The following is a 25970-nucleotide window of genomic DNA, read 5'->3' on the forward strand; positions in this document are numbered from 1 at the left end:
TATAAAGTATACTGTGCAACAAATTAAGAAAATGAGGAAGCAGGTCATATGCTAGTCTATACAAATCTGTAATTCCTAGTATAAGAAAATATAAATAGCTCATTTTATTAAATTGACATGTTTGATATATTAAAATATTTAAAGAAAGGGAGATATTTGCCCTTACGAAGGTGGGGTGTGGAGCATTTTCTTCATTCTTAAAAAAAATCCTAGGAAACCCTGCTTCCCCATCTAAAAAAGTTTTTCTTAGCTCTTTCCTCCATTCATATTAGAAATTTCTTTGTTCATACCTCTGAAATATATCCTCTTCAAGAATGTGCTAATAGAAATAGGATGAAGTCCTACCAGGAAGCTGAGGAGGGACAGTCTGGGATGGCCCTGCAAGCTCTTCATCCTCACTGCTCCACTTGTCTCTTAGAAAGGAGCCACCGGTGGCCAATATGCTCTCACTCTCACTAGAAAAGAAATTTATGTATTTGTTCATGGATTCAAAGAATATATACATTTCATGAAAGAATCTCTGATAATTTATATTAATTATTCAGTTGACATTCATCTCCATTTTAGTTCAGCTATGTACTTCTGTTGTCAGCCCCTGGAGCTGGCCCACTTCCAGAGATCATTCCCAAGTCCCAACGTCTGATCACAAACTCCATCTCTTCCCACATTTGCCTGGCTTGCAAACTAGCCATCTTGGATCAACTAGCCTCCTTTACCCTGGCTGTGGGGAAAAAGTACTGAGGTCACTGGGGTTTCCAATATCAACAGAAAGCCATCTGTAAAACACTAGTATGTCCCTGTTGAGTTTCCTCTACCTTTCTCCCACGGCAGCTAATTCTGAACCACCATCCTCATGTAGACCCTATCTTAATGCTCTGCCTTTGTAAAAATGTAGCCCCTTCTAGAAAATGTAAGCCAGAAAGCAAGAACACATTCAACTTACTTTTTTAAAATGTGTACTTGGATACATCAACATTTTCGATTATTCCTTACTTTCTCCCTGATCAGAATTAATCCTTCCATATTCAACTCCGTGCCTTCTGTCTCCTAGACACTTTTTCTAAAATTATCCTTTCTTATTTACATAATTAATCTCCCCTATGTAAAAATTCTTCCATAACATAAGAATACTTGATTCACCCTGATCTTAAAATTAGAAACCCTTTTCAACTTTCTATCTCTTAACAGATTTTCCTTTCAAATACTAGCCACACTCTCTGTCTGTTCCTTTCCAGCTTCTCACTATTCCATTTACTTGTTGCACTTTCATTTGCACCCCTACTTAACAGAAGCCTCCGAATGTGATTTCTGGTTCTAATCTCCGATGTCTAGAGAAAACTCTCCCTAAATTCAAATTTAATTCTACCTGCCCACCAACTTCAGGAAAAACCCAGGTCCCTCACAGAAGTTTAAGTTACTGGCAATCTGGCCCCTTCCTACTTTTTCATTGTCAGCCCTACTAATCTCTTTTGTGCATCTTATGCTTTAACCTTAACAAAATAAACGCCTTTTTCTTTTGCTTCCATGAGTCATTTCAAGTTTCTTATTCTTTCTCCTTCTCATCTTTTTTTGGATTACTATAAATATCTAATTGTTCCCCATTTCTTACCAGATATCATCCACCTTGCTACCCGCCCTCCTCTTCCTAGACGGGTAGACGGATATATGCATTAATACAAGAAAAATTCCATCTGTACTTCCTTTTTATTCTAACAAACTGACTAAAATATGCACTCCTTGGTTTCACGTATATCAAGTTCCTTCACACTCTGGCCCACATTATATTTTTGGCTCTACCTCTTTATCTTCTCAAGCTTCCTGGCATTCCAATTCACAAGTACCCTACAGCTCTTAACACATAACATTTCTCACCATTAATAAGATATTTTCACAACTTCTTATCTTTGTTCAAACTTCTTCCCCCAGCTTGACATTTTCTCCCCTCCCTTTTCCCCTGCTAGATTTCTACTTATTTAAGACCCTAAATCCAACCTAAATATTTTTTATTCAAAGAAGCTGGTAGATATTTTCACAACTTCTTATCTTTGTTCAAACTTCTTCCCCCAGCTTGACATTTTCTCCCCTCCCTTTTCCCCTGCTAGATTTCTACTTATTTAAGACCCTAAATCCAACCTAAATATTTTTTATTCAAAGAAGCTGGTGAGAAACTCCCCCCATGCATATTTCTGTCTTCTGTATTCACAATCCTTGGACTTTGGCTCTATAATAATACTTATTACATTGTATTTAAATTTGTCTTTTACATATCTGTTTCTCTAATTAAATTATATAAACTAAAGGGCAAGAACTGTGTAATATTTTGCATTTGTATACAGTGCTTAGTATATAATTAGCATCTAATAATTGGTCTATACTATTAGCATATAATAGGATCTCAAAATGCCTTTTGAATTCTTATTTGTTCAGTGCATTTTTGAAAGTTGTATATGCAAGTTTTATACTATATACATTATTATGCGGTGCTATTCCAGTGACTACAGCTAATATTACTTATAAACCTCTGGAAATATGGCTCATTAAAATGTTCTCTTCTTTGATATGATTTTGCATATAACACCTAAATTTGAACATCTTATAAGCATGAATGCTATTGTTTTTATTTTTCTAATCGAAATTTATTTTCTCTTGGTTCTTTAAATGTTTTCATATATAGTGCCAAGAATTCACCATGCTAACAGTTCTACTGTTTCTAGCACATTATTTTCTTTCTTGGAAACCTATATAATTTCTAGCAGAATTGTGTCCTGTGCTTTACCTTACCTCAAGTATACTGCCCTCTCCAAAGCTCCCAACACATTTACAAAGACTCTGGAACTGTATAATTCTTGAGATGACAGAGAAATTAAATTCTTTAGGAGTATCTTCTTCTTGTGTTAATACCATATTTATGAGATCATAAATACATCCAATTTCTAGCCAAATCAGGTTGTACTTACTACAAAGAATTATCTCTTGAGAAACTAATCAAACATTTGAGGGCCGTTATTCACTGTCTCCACTGACAGGGCTATGAGCATGAATAGACAGAAAGCTCACTAAATAAGCATATTGGTTATACCTTTCTGTAGCATCTTTAAAAAGATCATCGTAATTACTGCGTTGGAAATTCTGAACAGAGCGGTTTACTTTCCCTGAGCTATCTGCATTTTCCAAAACCTACGGGAATAAGAAAGAAAAGAAAATTATGGCTATGATTTTAGGAATGTATAGTTTAAAAGAAATATGATTTCTATAGCTTCTTAAAAAGAGCAATAAAGTCTTCAATAATAGAATTAAAACCACAATCACAGTGTGATTTTCACTTCTAGAAAATCACCTGAAATGTATTGCTCCCCATTAAATATTTTACAATCTGTCAAAACAGAGTATAAAGTACTATGCACACACAAGTGAATTTTTATTGAATCACTCAAGTTATTTTCTAAAAGTTGATAAAGATAAGCTTCATTTTCAATTAAAAAAACTTATCACTGTTGCCCAGAGAAGACCCTTATAATGAGTACTTATCACATGTGGTTTACTGTAAACACAAAATTCTTAGCACTATCTTTTTTTTTTTATTTTTTTATTGTTATGTTAATCACCATATATTACATCATTAGTTTTTGGTGCAGTGTTCCATGATTCATTGTTTGTTCATAACACCCAGTGCTCCATGCAGAACGTGCCCTCCTCAATGCCCATCACCAGGCTAACCCATCCCCCTACCCCCCTCCCCTCTAGAACCCTCAGTTTGTTTTTCAGAGTCCATCATCTCTCATGGTTCGTCTCCCCCTCTGACATACTCCCCTTTTCTTTATTTTAGTGCTTATATAATCTAACCCAGTAATTCTGTCTCTGCCATGAGATTTTGTACTGCCCCATAGACTTCAGTCCATTCTGTTGCATTCAGAGTCCTGCATTATTAAAAAAAAAAAAAAAAATTGAGTGTAGAGGGAAAAAAAATCACATTAAAATAAAGATTCAGTAATTCTGCTTCAATTAATCCATTCATTTGACAATTCTTTTCTGAGGACCTAGTATGCACAGATACTGCTCTAAGTGCTATGGATAAAACAATGAACAAGAGAAGTGTGTGTTCTGCCCTTGCGGAGCACATATATTCTCATGAGGAGAAAGAAAATACACAAGCAAACATACAAATTACAGTTGGTGGTGTTAATGCAGTAAGAGAGTATGGTAATACATAACTGCCCTGTACCTAAAAAACAAAAGGAAAAGCTAAACAAAGAGAAAGGGAAGCATACTGAGCAAAAAAACAGCAGATCCAAAGTCCAGGCAGCCTTCCATGGTCTGGCCTCTGCCTAACTGACCACCCTCATCTTATACCTATTTCTCATGCCACATCTCAAGCCATAGCCCATATCATACCATGTCTTTTCATCTTTTCTGAAGTGTCTTTTGACGACTCTGACTGTGTAGAACTTCTTAATCTTTCCCCTCTTGCTAATATGTTTACACGTGCACTTGTGTGTGTGTTTTGCTTATTCCATGAAACTTCTTAGACCTGGAATACCTCTTATGGGAATACATACAGCCATCATTTCAGAACATGGACCCAAACACAATCAATTTTAGAAACAAGCACGGGAGTAAGTCGGAGGGGGAGACGAACCATAAGAGACGATGGACTCTGAAAAACAAACTGAGGGTTCTAGAGGGGAGGGGGTGGGGGGATGGGTTAGCCTGGTGATGGGTATTAAAGAGGGCACGTTCTGCGTGGAGCACTGGGTGTTATGCACAAACAATGAATCATGGAACACTACATCAAAAACTAATGATGTAATGTATGGTGACTAACATAACAATAAAAAATTATTTAAAAAAAAGATAAGTATGTTAATGGAAAGATCTAAACAACTACCCAGCACTCTTACCAAGCGTATTCATTTGGCTGAACAAGTCAAAACATAACTTACTAAGTTTTTAGCCTAACATGAATGAGGATTACTTGAAATATAAAGTTAACTTATATTTTAGTAGTAGTTTGCTAAATATATTAAATTCTAGTGGATTAGCTAATTGCCATTTTGAGTAATATATAAAACATAAGAAGTCCTTTCTTGTGCTGAGCATACTCCCCAAGATACAGAGTTGCTGCATCACTGTGTCGGACACCAGAAACTAATGTAACATTGTATTTCAACTATACTCAAATGAAAATAAGTAGAAAAATAAAAATTAAAAGAAAAATTATTAAAAAGTCCTTCCCTATGCGAGTAAGATAAATACCAACTCTCAAATATTTTTACAAAATTTTTTAACATTTGCTTTTAATATTTGGGGATTTAATTCACCTAGATTCAATTTCAGTGTAAAGTGTACCCTGCCCACTCTGCTCAACCATCAACAGTGATCTTGTATTCTACTGGACATTCACAAGATCCAGTAGGCCACACCGGGTATCAGATGAGCTTTGCAAAAGGATACAGGTGAAGAGTCACATGTCAGCAGGACAGCCTTAGACTTGCCCTCATCAGGAGTCCTAACAGCATTCTAGTGTAAGCTCAGGTGCGATGCAATGAGACCAGATGGGTGTGTACCTAAGTCCCCCTGGCTTAGAAACCTCAAGTTACACAGGAACCAGTATCTCTTATAATAATTCATGAACCTAACCTCAGGCTCACAGCAAGGGGATTCCCACATTCACCCCATTTGTACTCTCAACAAGACATTATTGTCCTGGTCATAATCCTCCCAGTCCAGGGGTCATTTTTACCATAACCAATGCGCCTGGTAACATAGCTGAGAGCCCACCTTTATCAGGTTTTCAGAGAAACAGGGTCCTGGAAGGCTAACACAAGATCATTTCCTCAATGGGAAGAAAAGGTTCTGTTCATCTTTACTCACAGGTAGTAATGCATTTTATTTGTCCTATTGAAATAAACAATTGTATCACACCATTAACTGAGCAGACCACTGTAGAAATTTACAATGTCACCTGTCACATAAAAAGTTCCCATATGTGTATGGGTTTTCTGGAATTTCTATGCAGTTTCATTGGTCTTATTTGCCACTTCCTAATGTATTACCACATTTATTTAATTCCTATATAGCTTTATAATAAGCCTGGACAACCTGCAGTGCCAGTGGCCCCTCCACCACATATATATTCTTGCTTCCTTTCCTAATACTGTCTTGCCTATTTTTGACTTCCTATTTTCCCAAAATATTTTTAATCAGCTGATCAAATCTCACACACACACACACACACACACACACACACACACACACACTTTGAAATTTTATTGAAATTAAGTTAAACTCCTTTTGTAGTTTAAATTAGGGATAACTAGGACCCTGGGTGGCTCAGTGGGTTGGGCATCCAGCTCTTGATTTCAACTCAGGTCATGATCTCAGGGTTGTGGTCTTGAGCCCCACCGCAGGCTCCATGCTCAGTGGGGAGTCTGCAGGACGTTCTCTCCCTCCCTCTCCCTCTCACTCTGCCCCTCCTCCCACTCTCTCTCTCTAAAATAAATAAATCAATCTCTAAAAATATAAATAAATAAATTAGGGATAACTATTTTCTTCAGTCATTAAGACTTATTATCCACTAATATGATGTAGCTATAACAACAAAATATTTTTAAATATTCTCAAGAAAAGTAATTCATACCTTTTCTTAGATTGACTCTTACATACTTTATAGCTGGTACCATTGTAAATGTAATGGTGTAATCTACTATGGTAGATAATTTGGTATTTGGTATACATGTGCTAACTACTGCATAATGAGAAAACCACACATTTTTATATACTGTAATTTTGTATTTATTCTATTATAAATATTTTAAATTTCCATTATGACCTCTTCTTTGACCCATGAGTTTTGAGTATGTCTTGAGTGTGTTTTATCTATTTGTGGTTGACTTCCAACTGAATTTCTTATGTCAGAGGCCACAGTCAGTACTATAAAGATTATTTGAAATTGGTTGAGATATATTTTGATTTGGTACATGGTAAATTTTTATAAATGGTCCATGTATGCTTGAAAAGAATGTATGTTCTCTAACTTTTGGATGCAAGTTCTATAGATATGTTTGTTCTATCTATCTGGATAATTTTTTTATACTTCTATACTCTTAACTATTGTCTATTCTTTTAATAAAAGATATCTTTTTAAATGGTCCACTATCATAGTGAATTTATCAATTACTTCTTGTAATTCTGTCCAATACTGATTTACATATTCTGGTGCTTATAAATTTAGAATTTTATATCTTCCTTGTGAACTAAACCTTTTAGTATCATATAGTGACCTCTAAAGCTAAATACTTTATACTTTTAAGTCTTTTTGTCTGATATTACTATAGCTACATTAGTTCTCTTTTGTTAGTGTTACTCTGGGTACTTTAATTCTTTTACTTTAAAACATCAAGGGAGGGGCACCTGGGTGGCTCAGTCATTAAGCGTCTGCCTTCGGCTCAGGTCATGATCCCGGAGTCCTGGGTTTGAGCCCTGCATTGGGCTCCCTGCTCCGCGGGAAACCTGCTTCTCCCTCCTCCACTCCCCCTGCTTGTGTTCCCTCTCTCGCTGTCTCTCTCTCTCTCTGTCAAATAAATAAATAAAATCTTTTAAAAAAATAAAAAAATAAAACATCAAGGGAAGGGACACCTAGGTGGCTCAGTTGATTAAGCGTCTGCCTTTGGCTCAGGTCCCAAGGTCCTGGAATCAAGTCCCGCATCAGGCTCCTTGCTTAGCCGGGAGCCTGCTTCTCCCTCTGCCTGCCACTCCCCCTGCTCGTGCTCGCTCTCTCTCTCTTTCTCTCTCTCTCTGACAAATAAATAAGTAAAATCTTAAAAAAAAAATTAAATCTTAAAAAATAAATCAAGGGTGTCCCCCAAAGATTTCTTCTCATTAAACTACACAGATGACCAACAAATTGAATGAGGTCTACAGAGTTTGCCTAGTTCTGAAAACTAGTTTATCAACACTAATTGGTAAAACAAATCCTTAAACACTAATTTCGGGAGAATTAAAAAGGAATGTGAAGATTATGAATAAAATGGGATGGAGGAAAAGAAAGAGAATAGTACTATTGCACCAATACAATCCCTCTCATCTCCAACAAGACATGTTTAAAAAGCCATTTTCTTACAACTCAGTTACTAAGAAAAAGTGACATCACCTGGGCGAGAATTCCTACCATAATTTAAACCTGAGACATATTTCAAGTCACACTTTAAAATCAACTTGATTACATTTACCCAAGAAGCAAACTGCTTTAGATGGCTGCAATTCAAATTAAAGCCTCACTTAGGACTCTAATATGTCTTTGATTGAGTGAAATGTGATTTGGCTAACAACGTTAAGAAGGAGCAAGGAGAAATATACCAAATTACCAAGATGTCAGGTCTTTTTGGAGACTGCTCAATGAATCAAATTAATGTCAAATTAAAGAAAGAGTCAAATGACTTTTTCTGAGGAACTTAAGTTAGCTTTTCTGCACTGCATATATATGCCAAGGACATACGAGGACAAAGTGAAAGCAGTAATACTAGGAGACAGGAGCCTGGTTTCTAGTCTTTGCTGTGATTGAAGAGCTGTATGATCAGAGACAAATCATTTCAGCTCTCTGGGACTTAGTTTCTTCACCTCTAAAATGAGTGTTGGAATAAAAATGTCTTGACCTAGCTTCCAAATCTAATCATCTATAAGTCTGAGTCTAGATAATTCCTAGGGATAGCATCATAACTGAAAGGGCATCAAGTGGTTATAACATCAAATTAATTCATGAAATGTTAAGAAAAGCAAATCCCGGTAAAATCAGCTGGTTTTCCCAACATGTTACTCTAAAAACCATCCAGAAATGTTCTCTAAGATACTCTTTTCTAAAATGAAACTTTAAAGCATATCAAAATTCATCCTAGATAGGCCAAGCCATAAAATATAGGGGAAAACAAACAATAAAATGTATTTAGTTCTAGAAGGGAGTCAAGTATGGACATTCTATGAAAGTGCTCACTTTGAAATTATCTCTCTTTCAAGTACAAAATCATTCTGATCAGAGAAAAGTATCAACAGTGGGGCTGAGAGCCCAGCAGTACATTCAGAATCAGAGACTGACAACCAGAGATGTGATGGTAGGCAGGCTCGATGCAGCACATTCCTAAATGAGAGATCCCTTCAAAGCAGCAGCATGACTGTCAGTCCTGGGTGGAGAGGGCAGTCAAACTGGAAAATGGGAGAAGCGGTATCTGTTCTTGGTACTTACTCTGATCTCTAGTAACGCTGGAACCTACAGAATAGAATGTGAGTCTGAGTACAGCAACACGATGGCAGTCCCAAAGCTCCAGTAGATAAGAGAAAAAAATGCAAGCCACCCACATGATGAAAATGCATTGCTCTTTTTGTGCTCTAATCCTGGCAGTTATCTCCACAAGGAAGGAGACACATGTCAAGGTGAGAGTGTTTGCCCCAGATTTTCCCAACTCTCTACCTTTCCATAGTTTAGACACACTGCACCATGCTGTCTCTATCATTTAAAAATTCCATCAATCAATATATCTAAAGGTGCTTCAAATTTTATATGAAATTCATTTTGTATCTCTGTTAGTAGCACAAAATGAAATTGATGCCAAAATAAGTAAAATTTCCAGAATAGTACCAAGAGGTTTTCTTTAGAGTTGCAAAGAGTTCCATTCTTTCAAATTGCTATTTTGGTTGTCTTCAACATCAGAGGGACAGAGAACTGAGAATTAGTGTGCTAAGGAGAACAAAATAGACCCCTGTGCCTTAGAGAGCTTACTCTTGTGATTACACAGTAGCCACAATCATTTAGCAGAGATCCCTCTTCTAGTTTTACCTCATGAGTCATTGACTTAGGTGTTTTTTCCTCACTTGATGAAGACAAAGTCTCATCACAGTCAGGTACCTTCTTATTTTTTCCTGAAAAAGAGAAGGGAAGAATTGATCAAATAAAAAGGGCTACACAGAGAAAGGTTGTGCCTTAATGAGAAAACCCAAGCTACACAAAGGGAATGTTCACCTACTTCTCCTATTGTACAGTCATCTCATCTTTATCTCCTATATTAATCACTTTTCTCCCTGCTTTAAAAAAATAACACAGCAAACATGATCCTTCTTCTAGGATCATCCTCAGGAAGTTAATTTTTGAGCGGTCCCTTTGTTCCTACTTCTGTATTACTCTTCAGGTAAATCCTAAATATACACAACTTCCAGAATCCATGCACTGGATATCACATAAGATAATTCTGTTTTTCAAGGCCTACTTCTTAGATAAAGAACAGTGTGTTACATAAATCTCACTTTAACTTCCTGAATTATTAACAATAAATAAATTAGCAATATGTTAATGTATATAGAAAGTCATTTCAGGCTTTATTGAAGAATAAAATATGAATCCTCCCTAAGAAAGTCATTGCTGCTTTTATTATAGGATCATTGCTAACCTGTTATTTTCACTGCTCAGAATATTTCAGATAGAAGGCAAAGGAGATAGTTTTCTCTGATCATAGAACAAGCTTTCAGAGTATTATTCCCTATATCATGGCAGCCCTAACTATTATGGTTTAGAAATTTTGTGACACGGCATATTACAAAATCAACAATACAAATATAGTAAAAAAATATAGTAAACATATACTTTGGAAAGGAAAAAGGTCATTCGTTAATGTGTTAAAAAGGACAAAAAGAAACTGTGAACTATTATAACACGAGTTAATTTTATATGTATATATTCTGAAATATCAATGAAAAAACAACGTATCAAAACTAACGTGAGTGGGGCAGAGCAAGATGGCAGAGGAGTAGGAGACCTGGATTTCGTCTGGTCTCAGGATTTCAGCTGGATAGGGATCAAACCATTCTGAACACCTACGAACTCAACAGGAGATCGAAGAAGAGAGTAGCAACAACTCTCTGAACAGAAAAGCGACCACTTTCTGGAAGGTAGGATGTGCGGAGAAGTGAATCCGAGGCGATATTCGGGAGGAGAGACGGCGGGGAAGGGGGCCTCCGTCGGCCGCTTCTGGCAAGTGATAGAGCAGCAGAGCACAAAATCGGAACCTTTAGAAGTCGGCTCCGCTGAGGGACGTCGCTCCAGTGGCTAAGCGGAGGGTGGAACCCTCACAGGACAGTGTGGTCTCAGAACCCTCGGGGTCACAGAAAGACCGGGGGTGCCTGAGTGCAGCAGAGCTCCCAGGTATCAGAGCAGGGAAGCCGGCTGCAGAGACAGAGCCAAGGCGCGTGCTCTCAGCTCGGGGTTGCCATAAACTGCGATCCGCAGCCCAGTCAGGCCACTGCTCCTCCAGCAAGGACCCAACAAGCGGCAGAGCCAGGGAGACCTCCCTTCCTCCCCCTGGAGGAGCGACGCGGAAGCGCACTGCAGGGATCTGTTGGGTTTGGAGACTCCACACGGGGTCCGGTGCCAGACATATATAAACGCTCGGTCACAGGCCGGGTGAGCACGGAGTGCGGCCGGAGACTGGGGAGACGGGAGTGACTACTTTTCTCTGGGGGCACACTGAGGAGCGGGGCCCCGAGTTCTCAGCTCCTCCGGGTGGAGATTGGGAGGCCACCATTTTCACCCTGGTCCTCCAAAGCTGTACCGAGAGCTTGCAGGGAACACAAGCTCCTGAGAACAAACTGGAGCAGCTTGCTTAGCCCGGACTCACAAGGGCAGGGCAATTCCGCCTCTGGCAAAGATATTTGGGAACCACGGCAACAGGCCCCTCCCCCAGAAGATCAGCACAAACAGCCAGCAAGCCAAGACCAAGTTTACCGATCAAGGAGAACGGGAGAACTCCAGCGCTAGGGAAATACTGCACATAGAATTCATGGCTTTTTTACCATAATTCATTAGTTTTTCAAAGTTAATTTTTTAACTGTTTTTTTTTTAATTTTTCTTTTTCCCTTTTTCAAACAACATCTTATCAATCCCTTCTGTAAAAAAATTTTTTATTTTTCATTTTTAGAGTCATATTTTTATCCCTTCATAGTAGTTACCCTTATTTTTGGCATAAGTTGTTCTCTCTTTAAAATTTTGAGATACAATTTCTTCTAACAGATCAAAATATACCCTAAATCACTAGTGTATGGCTTTGTTCTAGTCTCCTGCCTGATCACATTCTCTCCCTTTTTTTTTCTTTTTTTTAAAATCTTCTTTTTAAAAACAACTTCTTATTTTATCAATTCCTTTTATAAAATCTTTTATAATTTTCATCTTTACAATCATCTTCCATCCTTTCATTGTATCAACCCTTATTTTGAACACAAATAAGTCTTTCTTCCTTTAAAGTTTTAGCAGGCACTTTCTTCTAACAGACCAAAATATTCCCAAAAGCTAGTGCATGGCACTGTTCTATGCACTAGCCTGATCATATTTGATCATATTCTGGTTTTTTTGTTTTGTTTTGTTCTGTTTTTGTTTGTTTTTATCTTTTTCTTTTTCCTTTTTTTTTTTTTTCTCTTCTTTCTTTCCTTTCTTGTCCCCTGGTTTCAGGTCTTTTCTGATTTGTATAGAGTATATTTGCTGGAGACATTGTTAACCTGTTAGCATTCTGTTCTCTCATTCATCTATTCTCCTCTGGACAAAATGACAAGACGAAAAAAATCACCTCAGCAAAAAGAACAAGAGGTAGTACCCTCTGCCAGGGACGTACTCAATACTGACATTAGTACGATGTCGGACCTAGAGTTCAGAATCATGACTTTAAAGATACCAGCTGGGCTTGAAAAAAGTGTGGAAGTTATTAGAGAAACCCTTTCTGGAGAAATAAAAGAACTAAAATCTAACCAAGTCGAAATCAAAAAGGCTATTGATGAGGTGCAATCAAAAACGGGGGCACTAACTGCTAGGATAAATGAGGCAGAAGAGAGAATCAGCGATATAGAAGCTGAAATGATGGGAAAAAAAGAGGCTGAGAAAAAGAGAGAGAAACAACCACAGGATCACGAGGGCAGAATTCGAGAGATAAGTGATACAATAAGATGAAACAACATCAGAATAATTGGGATCCCAGAAGAAGAAGAAAGAGAGAGAGGGGCAGAAGGTATATTGGAGCAAATAATAGCAGAGAACTTCCTTAATTTGGGGAAGGAAACAGGCATCAAAATCCAAGAGGCACAGAGAACCCCTCTCAAAATCAATAAAAATAGGTCAACACTCCGACATCTAATAGTAAAACTTACGAGTCTCAGAGACAAAGAGAAAATCCTGAAAGCGGCTCAGGAGAAGAGATATGTAACCTACAATGGTAGAAACATTAGATTGGCAAGAGCCCTATCCACAGAGACCTGGCAGGCCAGAAAGGACTGGCATGAGATCTTCAGAGCACTAAATGAGAAAAATATGCAGCCAAGAATACTATATCCAGCTAGGCTATCATTGAAAATAGAAGGAGAGATAAAAAGCTTCCAGGACAAACAAAAACTAAAGGAATTTGCAAACACGAAACCAGCCCTCAAAGAAATATTGAAAGGGGTCCTTTAAGCAAAAAGAGAGCCTAAAAGCAGCATAGATCAGAAAGGAACACAGACAATATACAGTAACAGTCACCTACAGGGAATACAATGGCACTAAATTCATACCTTTCAATAGTTACCCTGAATGTAAATGGGCTAAAGGCCCCAATCAAAAGACACAGGCTTTCAGACTGGATTAGAAAACAAGACCCATCAATATGCTGCCTGCAAGAGACTCATTTTAGACCCAAAGACACCCCCAGATTGAAAGTGAGGGGCTGGAAAACCATTTACCATGCTAATGGACACCAGAAGAAAGCTGGGGTGGCAATCCTTATATCAGACAAATTAGATTTTAAAACAAAGACTGTAATAAGAGATGAAGAAGGACTATATCCAACTTCAAGGGTCTATCCAACAAGAAGATCTAACAATTGTAAATACCTATGCCCCTAACATGGGAACAGCCAATTATATAAGGCAATTAATAACAAAAGCAAAGAAACACATTGACAACAATACAATAATAGTGGGGGACGTTAACACCCCCTGACTGAAATGGACAGATCATCTAAGCGAAAGATCAACAAGGAAATAAAGACTTTAAATGACACACTGGACCAAATGGACTTTACAGACATATTCAGAACATTCCATCCCAAAGCAACGGAATACACATTCTTCTCTAGTGCCCATGGAACATTCTCCAGAATTGATCACATCTTAGGTCACAAATCAGGTCTCAACCGGTACCATAGGATTGGGATTATTCCCTGCATATTTACAGACCACAATGCTTTGAAACTAGAACTCAATCACAAGAGGAATGTTGGAAAGAACTCAAAGACATGGAGGCTAAAGAGCATCTTACTAAAGAATGAATGGGTCAACCAGGAAATTAAAGAAGAATTAAAAAAATTCATGGAAACCAATGAAAATGAAAACAAAACTGTTCAAAATCTTTGGGATACAGCAAAGGCAGTCCTGAGAGGAAAGTATATAGCAATACAAGCCTTTCTCAAGAAACAAGAAAGGTCTCAAATACACAACCTAACCCTACACCTAAAGGAGCTAGAGAAAAAAACAGCAAATAAAGCCTAAACCCAACAGGAGAAGAGAAATAATAAAGATCAGAGCAGAAATCAATGAAATAGAAACCAAAAGAACAGTAGAACAGATCCACGAAACTAGGAGCTGGTTCTTTGAAAGAATTAACAAGATGGATAACCCCCTGGCCAGACTTATCAAAAAGAAAAGAGAAATGACCCAAATCAACAAAATCATGAATGAAAGAGGAGAGATCACAACCAACACCCAAGAAATACAAACAATTATAAGAACATATTATGAGCCACTCTATGCCAGCAAATTAGATAACCTGGAAGAAATGGGTGCATTCCTAGAGATGTATCAACTACCAAAATTGAACCAGGAAGAAATAGAAAACCTGAAGAGACCTATAACCACTAAGGAAATTGAAGCAGTCATCAAAAATCTCCCAACAAAAGCCCAGGGCCAGATGGCTTCCCAGGGGAATTCCATCAGACATTTCGAGAAGAATTAATACCTATTCTCCTGAAACTGTTCCAAAAAATAGAAATGGAAGGAAAACTTCCAAACTCATTTTATGAGGCCACCATTACCTTGATCCCAAAACCAGACAAAGACCCCATCAAAAAGGAGAATTACAGACCAATATCCTTGATGAACATGGATGCAAAAATTCTCACCAAAATACTAGCCAATAGGATCCAACAGAACATTAAAAGGATTATTCACCATGACCAAGTGGGATTTATCCCTGGGCTGCAAGGCTGGTTCAACATCCGCAAATCAATCAACGTGATACAATACATTAACAAAAGAAAGAACAAGAATCCTATGATCCTCTCAATAGATGCAGAAAAAGCATTTGACAAAGTACAGCATCCTTTCTTGATCAAAACTCTTCAGAGTATAGGGATGGAGGGTACATACCTCAATATCATAAAAGCCATCTATGAAAAACCTACAGCGAATATCATTCTCAATGGGGAAAGGCTGAGAGCTTTTCCCCTAAGGTCAGGAACGCGGCAGGGATGTCCACTCTCACCACTGCTATTCAACATAGTATTAGAAGTCCTAGCCACAGCAATCAGACAACAAAAAGAAATCAAAGGCATCCAAATAGGCCAAGAGGAAGTCAAACTCTCACTCTTTGCAGATGATATGATACTGTATGTGGAAAACCCAAAAGACTCCACCCCAAAACTGCTGGAACTCATACAAGAATTCTGTAAAGTGGCAGGATATAAAATCAATGCATAGAAATCAGTGGCATTCCTATACACCAACAACAAGACAGAAGAGAGACAAATCAAGGAGTCGATCCCATTTACAATTGCACCCAAAACCATAAGATACCTAGGAATAAATTTAACCAAAGAGGCAAAGGATCTGTACTCAGAAAACTATAAAATACTCATGAAAGAAATTGAAGACACAAAGAAATGGAAAAACGTTCCCTGCTCATGGATTGGAAGAACCAACATTGTGAAGATGTCAATGCTACCTAGAGCAATCTACACATTCAATGCAATCCCCATCAAAATACCATCCACCTTTTCCAAAGAAATGGAAAAAAGAATCCTAAAATTTGTATGGAACCAGAAGAGACCCCGAATAGCCAGAGGAATCTTGAAAAAGAAAAGCAAAGCTGGCGGCATCACAATTCCGGACTTCCAGCTCTATTACAAAGCTGTCAACATCAAGACAGTATGGTACTGGCACCAAAACAGTCACATTGATCAACGGAACAGAATCGAGAGCCCAGAAATGGACCCTCAACTCTATGGTCAACTAATCTTTGACAAAGCAGGAAAGAATGTCCAATGGAAAAAAGACAGTCTCTTCAACAAATGGTGTTGGGAAAATTGGACAGCCACATGCAGAAGAATGACACTGGACCATTTCCTTACACCACACACAAAAATAGACTCCAAATGGTTGAAAGACCTAAACGTGAGACAGGAGTCCATCAAAATCCTAAAGGAGAACACAGGCAGCAACCTCTTCGACCTCAGCTGCAGCAACTTCTTCCTAGAAACATCGCCAAAGGCAAGGGAAGCAAGGGCAAAAATGAGCTATTGGGATTTCATCAAGATAAAAAGCTTTTGCACAGCAAAAGAAACAGTGCACAAAACCAAAAGACAACCGACAGAATGGGAGAAAATATTTGCAAATGACATATCAGATAAAGGGCTAGTATCCAAAAATCTATAAAGAACTTATCAAACTCAACACACAAGGAACAAATAATCCAATCAAGAAATGGGCAGAAGACATGAACAGACATTTTTCCAAAGAAGACATCCAAATGGCCAACAGACACATGAGAAAGTGCTCCACATCGCTCGGCATCAGGGAAATCCAAATCAAAACCTCAGTGAGATACCACCTCACACCTGTCAGAATGGCTAAAATTAACAAGTCAGGAAACGACAGATGTTGGCGGCGATGCGGAGAAAGGGGAACCCTCCTACACTGTTGGTGGGAATGCAAGCTGGTGCAACCACTCTGGAAAACAGTATGGAGGTTCCTCAAACAGTTGAAAATAGAGCTATCATATGATCCAGCAATTGCACTACTGGGTATTTACCCCAAAGATACAAATGTAGGGATCCGAAGGGGTACATGCACCCCGATGTTTATAGCAACAATGTCCACAATAGCCAAACTGTGGAAAGAGGCAAGATGTCCATCGACAGATGAATGGATAAAGAAGAGGTGGTATATATACACAATGGAATATTATGCAGCCATCAAAAGGAATGAGATCTTGCCATTTGCAACGACGTGGATGGAACTGGAGGGTGTTATGCTGAGTGAAATAAGTCAATCAGAGAAAGACATGTATCATATGACCTCACTGATATGAGGAATTCTTAATCTCAGGAAACAAACTGAGGGTTGCTGGAGTGGTGGGGGGTGGGAAGGATGGGGTGGCTGGGTGATAGACATTGGGGAGGGTATGTGCTATGGTGAGTACTGTGAATTGTACAAGACTGATGAATCATGGATCTGTACTTCTGAAACAAATAATGCAATATATGTTAAGAAAAAAACAAGAAGATAGCAGGAGGGGAAGAATGAAGGGGAGTAAGTCGGAGGGGGAGATGAACCATGAGAGAGGATGGACTCTGAAAAACAAACTAAGGGTTCTAGAGGGGAGGGCGGTGGGGGATGGGTTAGCCTGGTGATGGGTATTAAAGAGGGCACATTCTGCGTGGAGCAGTGGGTGTTATGCACAAACAATGAATCATGGAACACTACATCAAAAAGTAATGATGTAATGTATGGTGATTAACATAACAATAAAAAATCATTAAAAAAATAAAAACACTAATGATGTGACATATGGTGATTAACATAACAATAAAGTTTAAAGTAAAGATGTATGAAGCTCTTTTTCAAAGATGGTATGATTGTCTATACAGAAAATCATGAGGAATCTATTTTCAAACGTTTTTAGAAATTATAAACTTAGCAAGGTTGTGGGATATGCAGTCAGAATACAAAATCAGCTGTATTTCTACATTAGCAAGGAACAATCTAAAATTAAAATTTAAAAATTTAATAATGTAAAAACCTTAAATACTTGAAACTTGCTTAAGACCTGTACACTGGTAACTACAAAGCATTGGGGCATGTGGGTGGCTCAGTCGGTTAATCGTCTGTCTTCGGCTCAGGTCATGATCCCGGGTCCTGGGATTGAGCCTCAAATTGGGCTCCCTGCTCAGTGGGGAGCATGCTTCTCCTCCCTCTGCTCCTCCACTCCTGCTCTCTCTCTCACTCCCATTTGCTTGCTCTCTCTCTCCCAAATAAATAAATAAAATCTTAAAAAAAAAAAACTACAAAGCATTGCTGAAAGAAATTAAAGAATACCTGAATAAATGGAAACATATACGTTGCCTTTGCATTAGAAGACTCGATATTGCTAAGATGTCAAATTCCCCCACAGTGATCTCCATCAAAATCCCATTAGGAGTTTTTTGTAGAACTGACAAACTAATTCTAAAATGTATATGCAATGCCAAGAGCCTAGAATAGCAACAATTTTGAAAAAGAACAACACTGAAAGACTTAACCACTTGATTTCTAGACTTATTACAGAGCTATAATAAGATATTATGACACTGGAATAATGACAGAAGTATAAAGCAATGGAAGAGAATAAAAAGTCCACATATAATTCTACACATATATTCAATGATTTTTGACAAAGGGGCCTAGGTAATTTCATGGAGAAAAGACAGATGTTTCAAAAAGTGATGCTGAAATAACATGGAAAAAAAAAACTCAATACTTATATTACCCCATTAAAAAAAGGAATAAATCAGAGATATAAATCTAACAGCTAACACTATAAAATTTTAGAAACAAACAGGAGAAAAATGTTTACAAGTATGCAAATATGTCTTAGTACACAAAAAACATGAAGGACAAAAAAACCCTGATAAATTGGATTTCCTCAAAATTCACTGATTAATCCTATAATTTCTCAGCATCTTTCTCTTGAATTTGTCCAATCAGTAATTTCCAAGTGTTATATATCACATTTGAATTTCACCTCTTTGATCCCAGTTCTGTCATTTATGTGGTGCATGATTTTGGTCAAATTCCCTAATCTATGTCTCAGTTTCATCATCTATAGAACAGAAATAGCAACAGTGCCTGTGTCATAAGGATGTTATGATGATCAGCTGAGGTATACCTGAAGCACTCAGGACAGTGCTTCACAAAAGGCTCAGCATTTAGTGTGTTGGTTATTACTGTTAACATTTGGAGAATTCACTTTGTTCATTTACATTTTTTCAAGATTTATTCCATTAAACCATGTGATTATTTTTCAGTCTGTTAAAAAGAACTATCCAGGGGCCAGAAACAATGATACTACAGTAGCAACAAACAAGCCCAGTGTCCATATCTTGATTCTTAAATACTATTCTCCAATAAAAGAAAACAAATCTCTTTCGAGAAATGGCTGAATCTAGGCCAGGCTAGGAGGACACTTGAGATAAGCCTGGAGTATCTTGTAATGCAATAAAGTAGTGAAGTGCTCAAAAAAACTAAAGAATGGGATATGTGAAAGGACAGGACATAGGAGCCAACCTGAAAGACCTTCCAAGGGCCAGAGCTAGAACAATTGGAACACTAAAGTAAATAAAAACTGGATTATAATGAAGTATAAAATAAATATGAGTCCATACTCATATAGACAAATGATCAAATAAATAAGTAGGGGAGGAGAGACAAACCTTCTTTACAGAATAACCTCCCAAAATGTATATATACTCCCTCCTCCAATAGGTAGAGCTTAATTCTTGCTCAATTCCCCACCCAGGAGGGCAAGCTACACTTAGTGACTCAGTTCCAAAGAGTGAGAAAAGGGAAATGCAGTAACTTTACAGCAGAGAAAACGTCTCTGGCAAATACCACCTTAACTAAATGATGACTGTTAACAGTATCAGTGGTGTCATGTGGATGTCATGTGCCTTCTTATATGATGTGACAAGAAGAGCACTTCACTTCTGTGGTATTCCTCCCCCAAACCCATAACTCTAGTCTAATCATTAAAAAAAAAATCAGACAACTGTAAATTGGGGGTCATTCTACAGGATACCTGGCCACTAAGCCTGTCAAGGTCATGGAAAACAAGACTGAGAAACTGTCACAGACCAGAAGAAACTGGGGAGACATACCGACTAAATGCAATGTAATATCCTGCATTGCATCCTGGAAGAGAAGAGAACATGAATGGGGGAAAAATGGTAAAATTCAAATAAAGTCTGGGATTTAGTTAATTCTCATATACCAAGGCCAGTTTCTTTAAGGTCAGTTTTGACAAATGAACCCTGGAAATATAAGATGCTAACAACAGGGGAAACTGGACAAGGGGTATTGCAGATGTTCTGTACTATTACAATTTATCTATAAATCAAAAGTTATTCTAATATAGAAGTTTTTATGCTAACAAAACTAACAATTAGGGAAATAAATTTCTTCAAAGACACAAATTCTTTTTTAAATTTTTGGACATGTGCATTTTAATAGAATATGGTCCCTCTGTTCCACTGTTTTTAACAGAATCCTCCTTATTTCACTTTTACCTGAGGTCTCCTTATGATTAAATTCAGATTATTCATTCTCAACTGGAATACCGCATATGTGAGGCTCCTTTCTCAGCGTTTCACATCTGAAGGCTTACACTGTCCATCTCTCCCTCATTAGTGATGTTAATTTTGACCACCGATTTAAGTCCAATTTTTCTCCTATAGAATATTTTTATTTTATCCTATCTTGCAATCAATGCACAGTCTATAGGGAGACACTTTGCGACCACACACATCCTGCTCTCCACTGAAATTTTCACCTAGATTTAGCATCCATTGTTGCTTTTTGCCTGATTCAGTCTTTTGCAATGGGTACAAAATGATAAGTTTCCAACCCTAGCACTCCCTCCAACTTTTTTTTTAATTGGGGTAGACAACATATAACATAAAATCTACCATCTTAACCATCTTTAGGTATACGGTACAGTAGTGTTAACTATATGCATACTGTTGTGAAACAGATCTCCAGAACTTTTTCATCTTGCAAATCTTAAACTTAATACCCATTAAACAACTCCATTTTTCCCACTCCCCCCAGCACCTGGTAACCACCGTTCTATTTTGTTTCTATGAATTTGACCACTTTAAATACCTCACATAAGTGGAATGATACAGTATTCATCTTTTTGTGACTGGCTTATTTTACTTAGCATAATATCCTCAAGGGTTATCCATGCTGTAGCATGTGACAGGATTTCCTTCCTTTTCAAGGTTGAGTAATATTTCATTGTATGAATACACCACATATTTTTTATCCACTCATCCACTGATCAATTCCCAGTTTTATTCAAATATAATCAACATGCAGCATTGTATACATTTAAGGTGTACCACATAATGATTTGACTTATGTATATCATGAAATGATTATCAAATCAGTATAGTTACTATTCATCATCTCATATAGATTCTCTTAACAAATTTCATATATACCATACAGCAGTGATAACCAGATAGACATCATGTTGTACATGACATCCATAGCACTTATCTTATAACTGGAAGTTTGTACCTTTTGACTATCTTCATCCAATTTCCTCCCCCAACCCATTACCCCCTCTTCTGGTAACCACAAATCTGATCTCTTTTTCTATGATTTTGTGTTTTGTGTTTTGTTTTTATAGATTCCACATATAAGCGAAACCATACAGTTTTGTCTTTTTCTCTGATTTATTTCACTTAGCATAATGCCCTCAGGATCCATCCATGTCACTGCAAATAGCAAGATTTCCTTCTTTGTTATGGCTGAATAACACGTGTGTGTGTGTGTGTGTGTGTAGCTTCATTTTTTTACATATGAATATTTAATTTTCCTAGTACCATTTATGGAAGAGACTGCCTTATCTCCACTGAGTATTCTTAGCTCTCATGTCAAATATTGTTGACCATATACATGAGTTTATTTCTGGGCTCTCAGTTCTGTTCCATTGGTCTATATTTGTTTTTATGCCAGTACCATACTGTTTTGATTACTACAGCTTTATAATATAGCTTGAAATACAAAGTGTGATGGTCTTTTGTATTGCCATGTAAATTTTAGGATTGTTTTTTCTACTTCTGTAAAAAAATGCCATTAAAATGTCTATTGGGATTGCACTGAATCTGTAGACAACTCTGGCTAGTAAACATATTTTTAACAATTTTAATTCTTCCAGTCCATGAACATGGGATAACTTTTCACTCATTTATGTCTTCTTTGATTTCTTTCACCAGTGTAAAGACACAAATTTTAAACAGATACAACAAGAAATAGAAAATCCAAATAAAGAAGTTGAAAATTTGGGTCAAAAATCTTGCAAAAGACATACAAACAACTTTTAAGGCTCTATGACTTCACTTATACCAAGTATTTCAAGAATAAATAATACCAATTCCACACAAAGTATGCCAGAAAATACAGGAAGACAGAATACTTCTCAAAAACATTTTGTGACACCAGAATTACCCTGCTATCAAAAACAAACAAAAGTAGTAAAACACCAATACCCCTCATGAACATATTTAAAAAAAAGTCTTCCAATACCTGGTACCAGTTCAATTGAATATCCATATTCATTCCAGAAGGATCATAGATCTAAATTTGATAAGTTAATAAGTTTTTAGAGGAAAATATCTTCATGACCTTGAGAAAGTGAATATTTCTTAAACAAACACTAGCCATAAAGGAAAACATTGGAAAACTGGACTTCCTTAAAATTAAGAATTTCTCATCAAAAGATACCATTATATAATAAAAAGGCAGTGATGCCTGGCTAGCTCAGTTGGAAGAGCATGAGTTTTGATCTCAGGGTCATGAGTTCGAGCCCCACATGGGGTGTAGAGATTACATACATACATGTATACATACATAACTCTTAAGAAAAGTTAAGTCAAAAGGTAAACCATAGAGGGGGAAAAGATATTTGCAATACATATGTCCTATAGTAAACTCATTTAAATGATATACAAAGAACTTCTACAAATGAATAGGAAGAAAATCAGACTACTCAATAGAAAAATGGGAAAAGTGTTTGAACAGATAAAACAGAAAAAAGAACAGATAAGGGAGGATATCCAAGTGGCCAATACTCATGAAAAAGTACCCAATTTCACGAGTCAACAGGGAAATAGAAATTAAAAGCAAAATGTAATGTTACTACACAGCCACTAGGCTGACAAAATGAAAAATACAAATAAGTTCTATTAAGGATGTGAAGCAACTGAAACTTCCAAACATTGCTGGTGGATTAGGCACTTTGGAAAATTGGTAGGCAACATCCACTACACCTTAACAGGTGCATATTTTATGAACAAGCAATTTCATTCCTGTGTATATCCCCAACATGAACAAGTATATATATTCACCAGAAGACATTTACAGAGATGTTTATAACATTATAACATATTGTAATCAATACTAGTAACACTGTATTCACCTAAAATAGAATGGATAAATAAACTGTAGTATATTGAATAGAATATTATTCAGCAGGAAGAATGAACAAATCACAACTACATAGAGCAACATGTTTGAATCTCACAAATATAACATTAAGAAGTCAGACTCAAAAGAGTACATAAAATGTGCTCCCATTTACATAAAGTTCAAAAACATGCAAAATTAAACTATGGTATTAGAAGTGTAGTAGATCTCCTTCGAGAAAGGGAAGTAACTGAAAGGAGACTCGAAAGATATATTAGGATTCTGATAATGTCTTGCTTCTTGATCTGAGTGCTGGTTACACAAGGTGCAGTCCATTTGTGAAAATTCATTGAGCTTTTACACTTATGAGTACTTTACTACATGTGTATAAAATAAACTATATTGGGATAGTATTTTATTGTATTTCAATAAAAATAGAAAATAAACGATAAGATCTTTGATTTATATATTCAAGATAACATTACAGAACATACAAATTTTTTTTAAAAAGACAAGAACAGAAAATTCAGATGAAATGGAAATAGCCAAATAAATAAAAAAGATAACCTTGCTAGCATTCAGGAAAGCATACATTAAAATAGTGTGATATCACTTTATCAATTGAGAAAAATTATTAAAATGGATAAAATTCACTGTTGATGAGGGTTTAGGGAAATAGGCTGAAGGGAAAGTAAATTGAAATAGTATCAATCCCCTTTAAGCGTGCATAAAATTTAACCAGAAATTCCTCCTCTATATATCTCTCATTCAGAAATACTCACACATGTAAAAATTGATCAAAGGACAGGATGTTTATTGTAGTACTGTTTAGGACAATAAAAATTGGGGAGAAAAACAAAATGTCCTTCAGTTTTGGGACAATTAATAAATTAAGACATTCATAAAATGGAAATCTAAGGGACTATCCTGAACTCCCCTGATTTCTATCCCTCTGCCCTTTCAAAGGCTTTCAAACTTGATAAAGCTCTACTGAGTCAAACAGTTTGTGAGGTATAACACAATTAGTTATAAATAATAATCAAATAACCAAAATTGCAGGTCATATATTTATATCAGAAGTTATTACTTTAATAATATCATTTTGTTAAGATGCCTGTCTGACTTAAAAGGTTATGGTTTCAATGCCCTGTAGAACATTAATCAGTTTTATTTCTAATTCAGAAACTTATTTCAAAATGCCTTCCCTAATAGACAGTACATACTTTGTTCCTCAAAATGTTCTTTCAACTGGCACTACTCCCTGATTAATGAGTTGAATAAATTATTTGAAACAGGGTTTTTCTATATTTGCAAGGGCTTTCCGCTAATACAATGTAGCTAAATGAAGTGACACTTGCACGCACAGTGATTTGTCAAGAATATATGATTTTGACCTTTAGAATAAAAAGGGATTGTGTCTACTTGTCTACAATGCTTTTGAGAATTTTGTCAAATCAGAAGCTTTCAAAATTTGATTTGAATAAATGAAGAACCTTCAAGTTCACTAGACCGTACTTTTTAAATAACCTTTAAAGAAATGCAGGGCTATGTTAAGAACTTTTTTAAAATTAAAACAAAAACCTGCTAGATTTACTGACCACTTTTTGTGCTTATACCAGACAGCTTCCTCTCTACTAATTTATTTATATAATGCCATTTATTGTCATAATCGCATCTCATGGTCTAGTTAGATTTTATACTTAATAGTCTAGCAATCTCTCAAAGAGATTCCTTTGTATGATTCTATTCAAACCTGTATCGGCTTGTGTCAGGCAATCACGATTTAATCCTGGAATAGCACAAGCCATTAACACGTTTGGCCAGTCTTGCTGTGTAATCTTTGACTCCACTCCTGCACTCTGGAGCACCACAGAATGCGTCCCTTCACAACTGCTCTTGGCACATTGGCTCACTGGTGTAACATCTACTGTTAGGTTCTCTTTCCCAGGGTTGACATCCCTAGTTCCTTATTTCACTCCCTTCAATTCCTTTCTTGTTCTACACTGAAAATAAATGTGATGACACTTCATGTCTGAGAAACCCTTTCTTGTGGCTTCCACTGAGATACTCTGATAAGCTCATAATAATCAAGAGCACATTTCTTTACCTGTGACCCATTTTATTCTCCCTCACTGGAAACATACAGGATTTTCTCCCTGTGTTTGGAAATTTCACAGTAATGTTCCTTGATGTGGTGTCTCTTTTGCCTTTTGTTTTGCTGGTACTTGAACTCACTCTCAAATCTAGAAACTCATGTCCTTCCACCTGGAAATTTTTCTTCAGTAAGGAGCTCCTCGATCGCTGTTTTTTCCTTAATTCCTATTAGTTAGTGCAAGCTATCGTGGATTCATCTTCTAATCTTATCTTTTTTCTATTTCCTATCTGTTTATCCCATTTTCTGAAAAATAGATCTAACTTTATATTCAATTCTGATATTTATTTCTGCTAATAGTTGTTACATTTCTCAGAGC

General features: G+C 36.8%; 1 protein-coding gene across 16 annotated transcripts in view; it reads right to left on the reverse strand.

Annotated features, from left to right (window-relative positions):
- The window catches only part of PTPN20 (protein tyrosine phosphatase non-receptor type 20), a 124475-nt gene that overhangs the window by 71459 nt on the left and 27046 nt on the right, over positions 1 to 25970 (reverse strand). For 8 of the 16 annotated variants that reach the window (XR_004819663.1, XM_035724348.1, XM_035724346.1 and 5 more), the window contains 3 exons: positions 9827 to 9909; positions 3080 to 3177; positions 346 to 455 (listed from right to left, as the gene is read on the reverse strand). Coding sequence is in view for 15 of the 16 variants with exons in the window: in XM_035724348.1 (XP_035580241.1) it covers positions 346 to 455; positions 3080 to 3177; positions 9827 to 9909 (291 nt within the window). In the remaining variant the exon portion in view is untranslated. Of the gene's footprint in view, positions 1 to 290; positions 456 to 3079; positions 3178 to 9826; positions 9910 to 25970 lie in introns of those variants that run through there. The other 8 variants (XM_027594826.2, XM_027594834.2, XM_027594895.2 and 5 more) reach the window with 5 other exon arrangements.

Source organism: Zalophus californianus, chromosome 15, assembly GCF_009762305.2.
Source record: "Zalophus californianus isolate mZalCal1 chromosome 15, mZalCal1.pri.v2, whole genome shotgun sequence".
NCBI lineage: Eukaryota > Metazoa > Chordata > Mammalia > Carnivora > Otariidae > Zalophus > Zalophus californianus.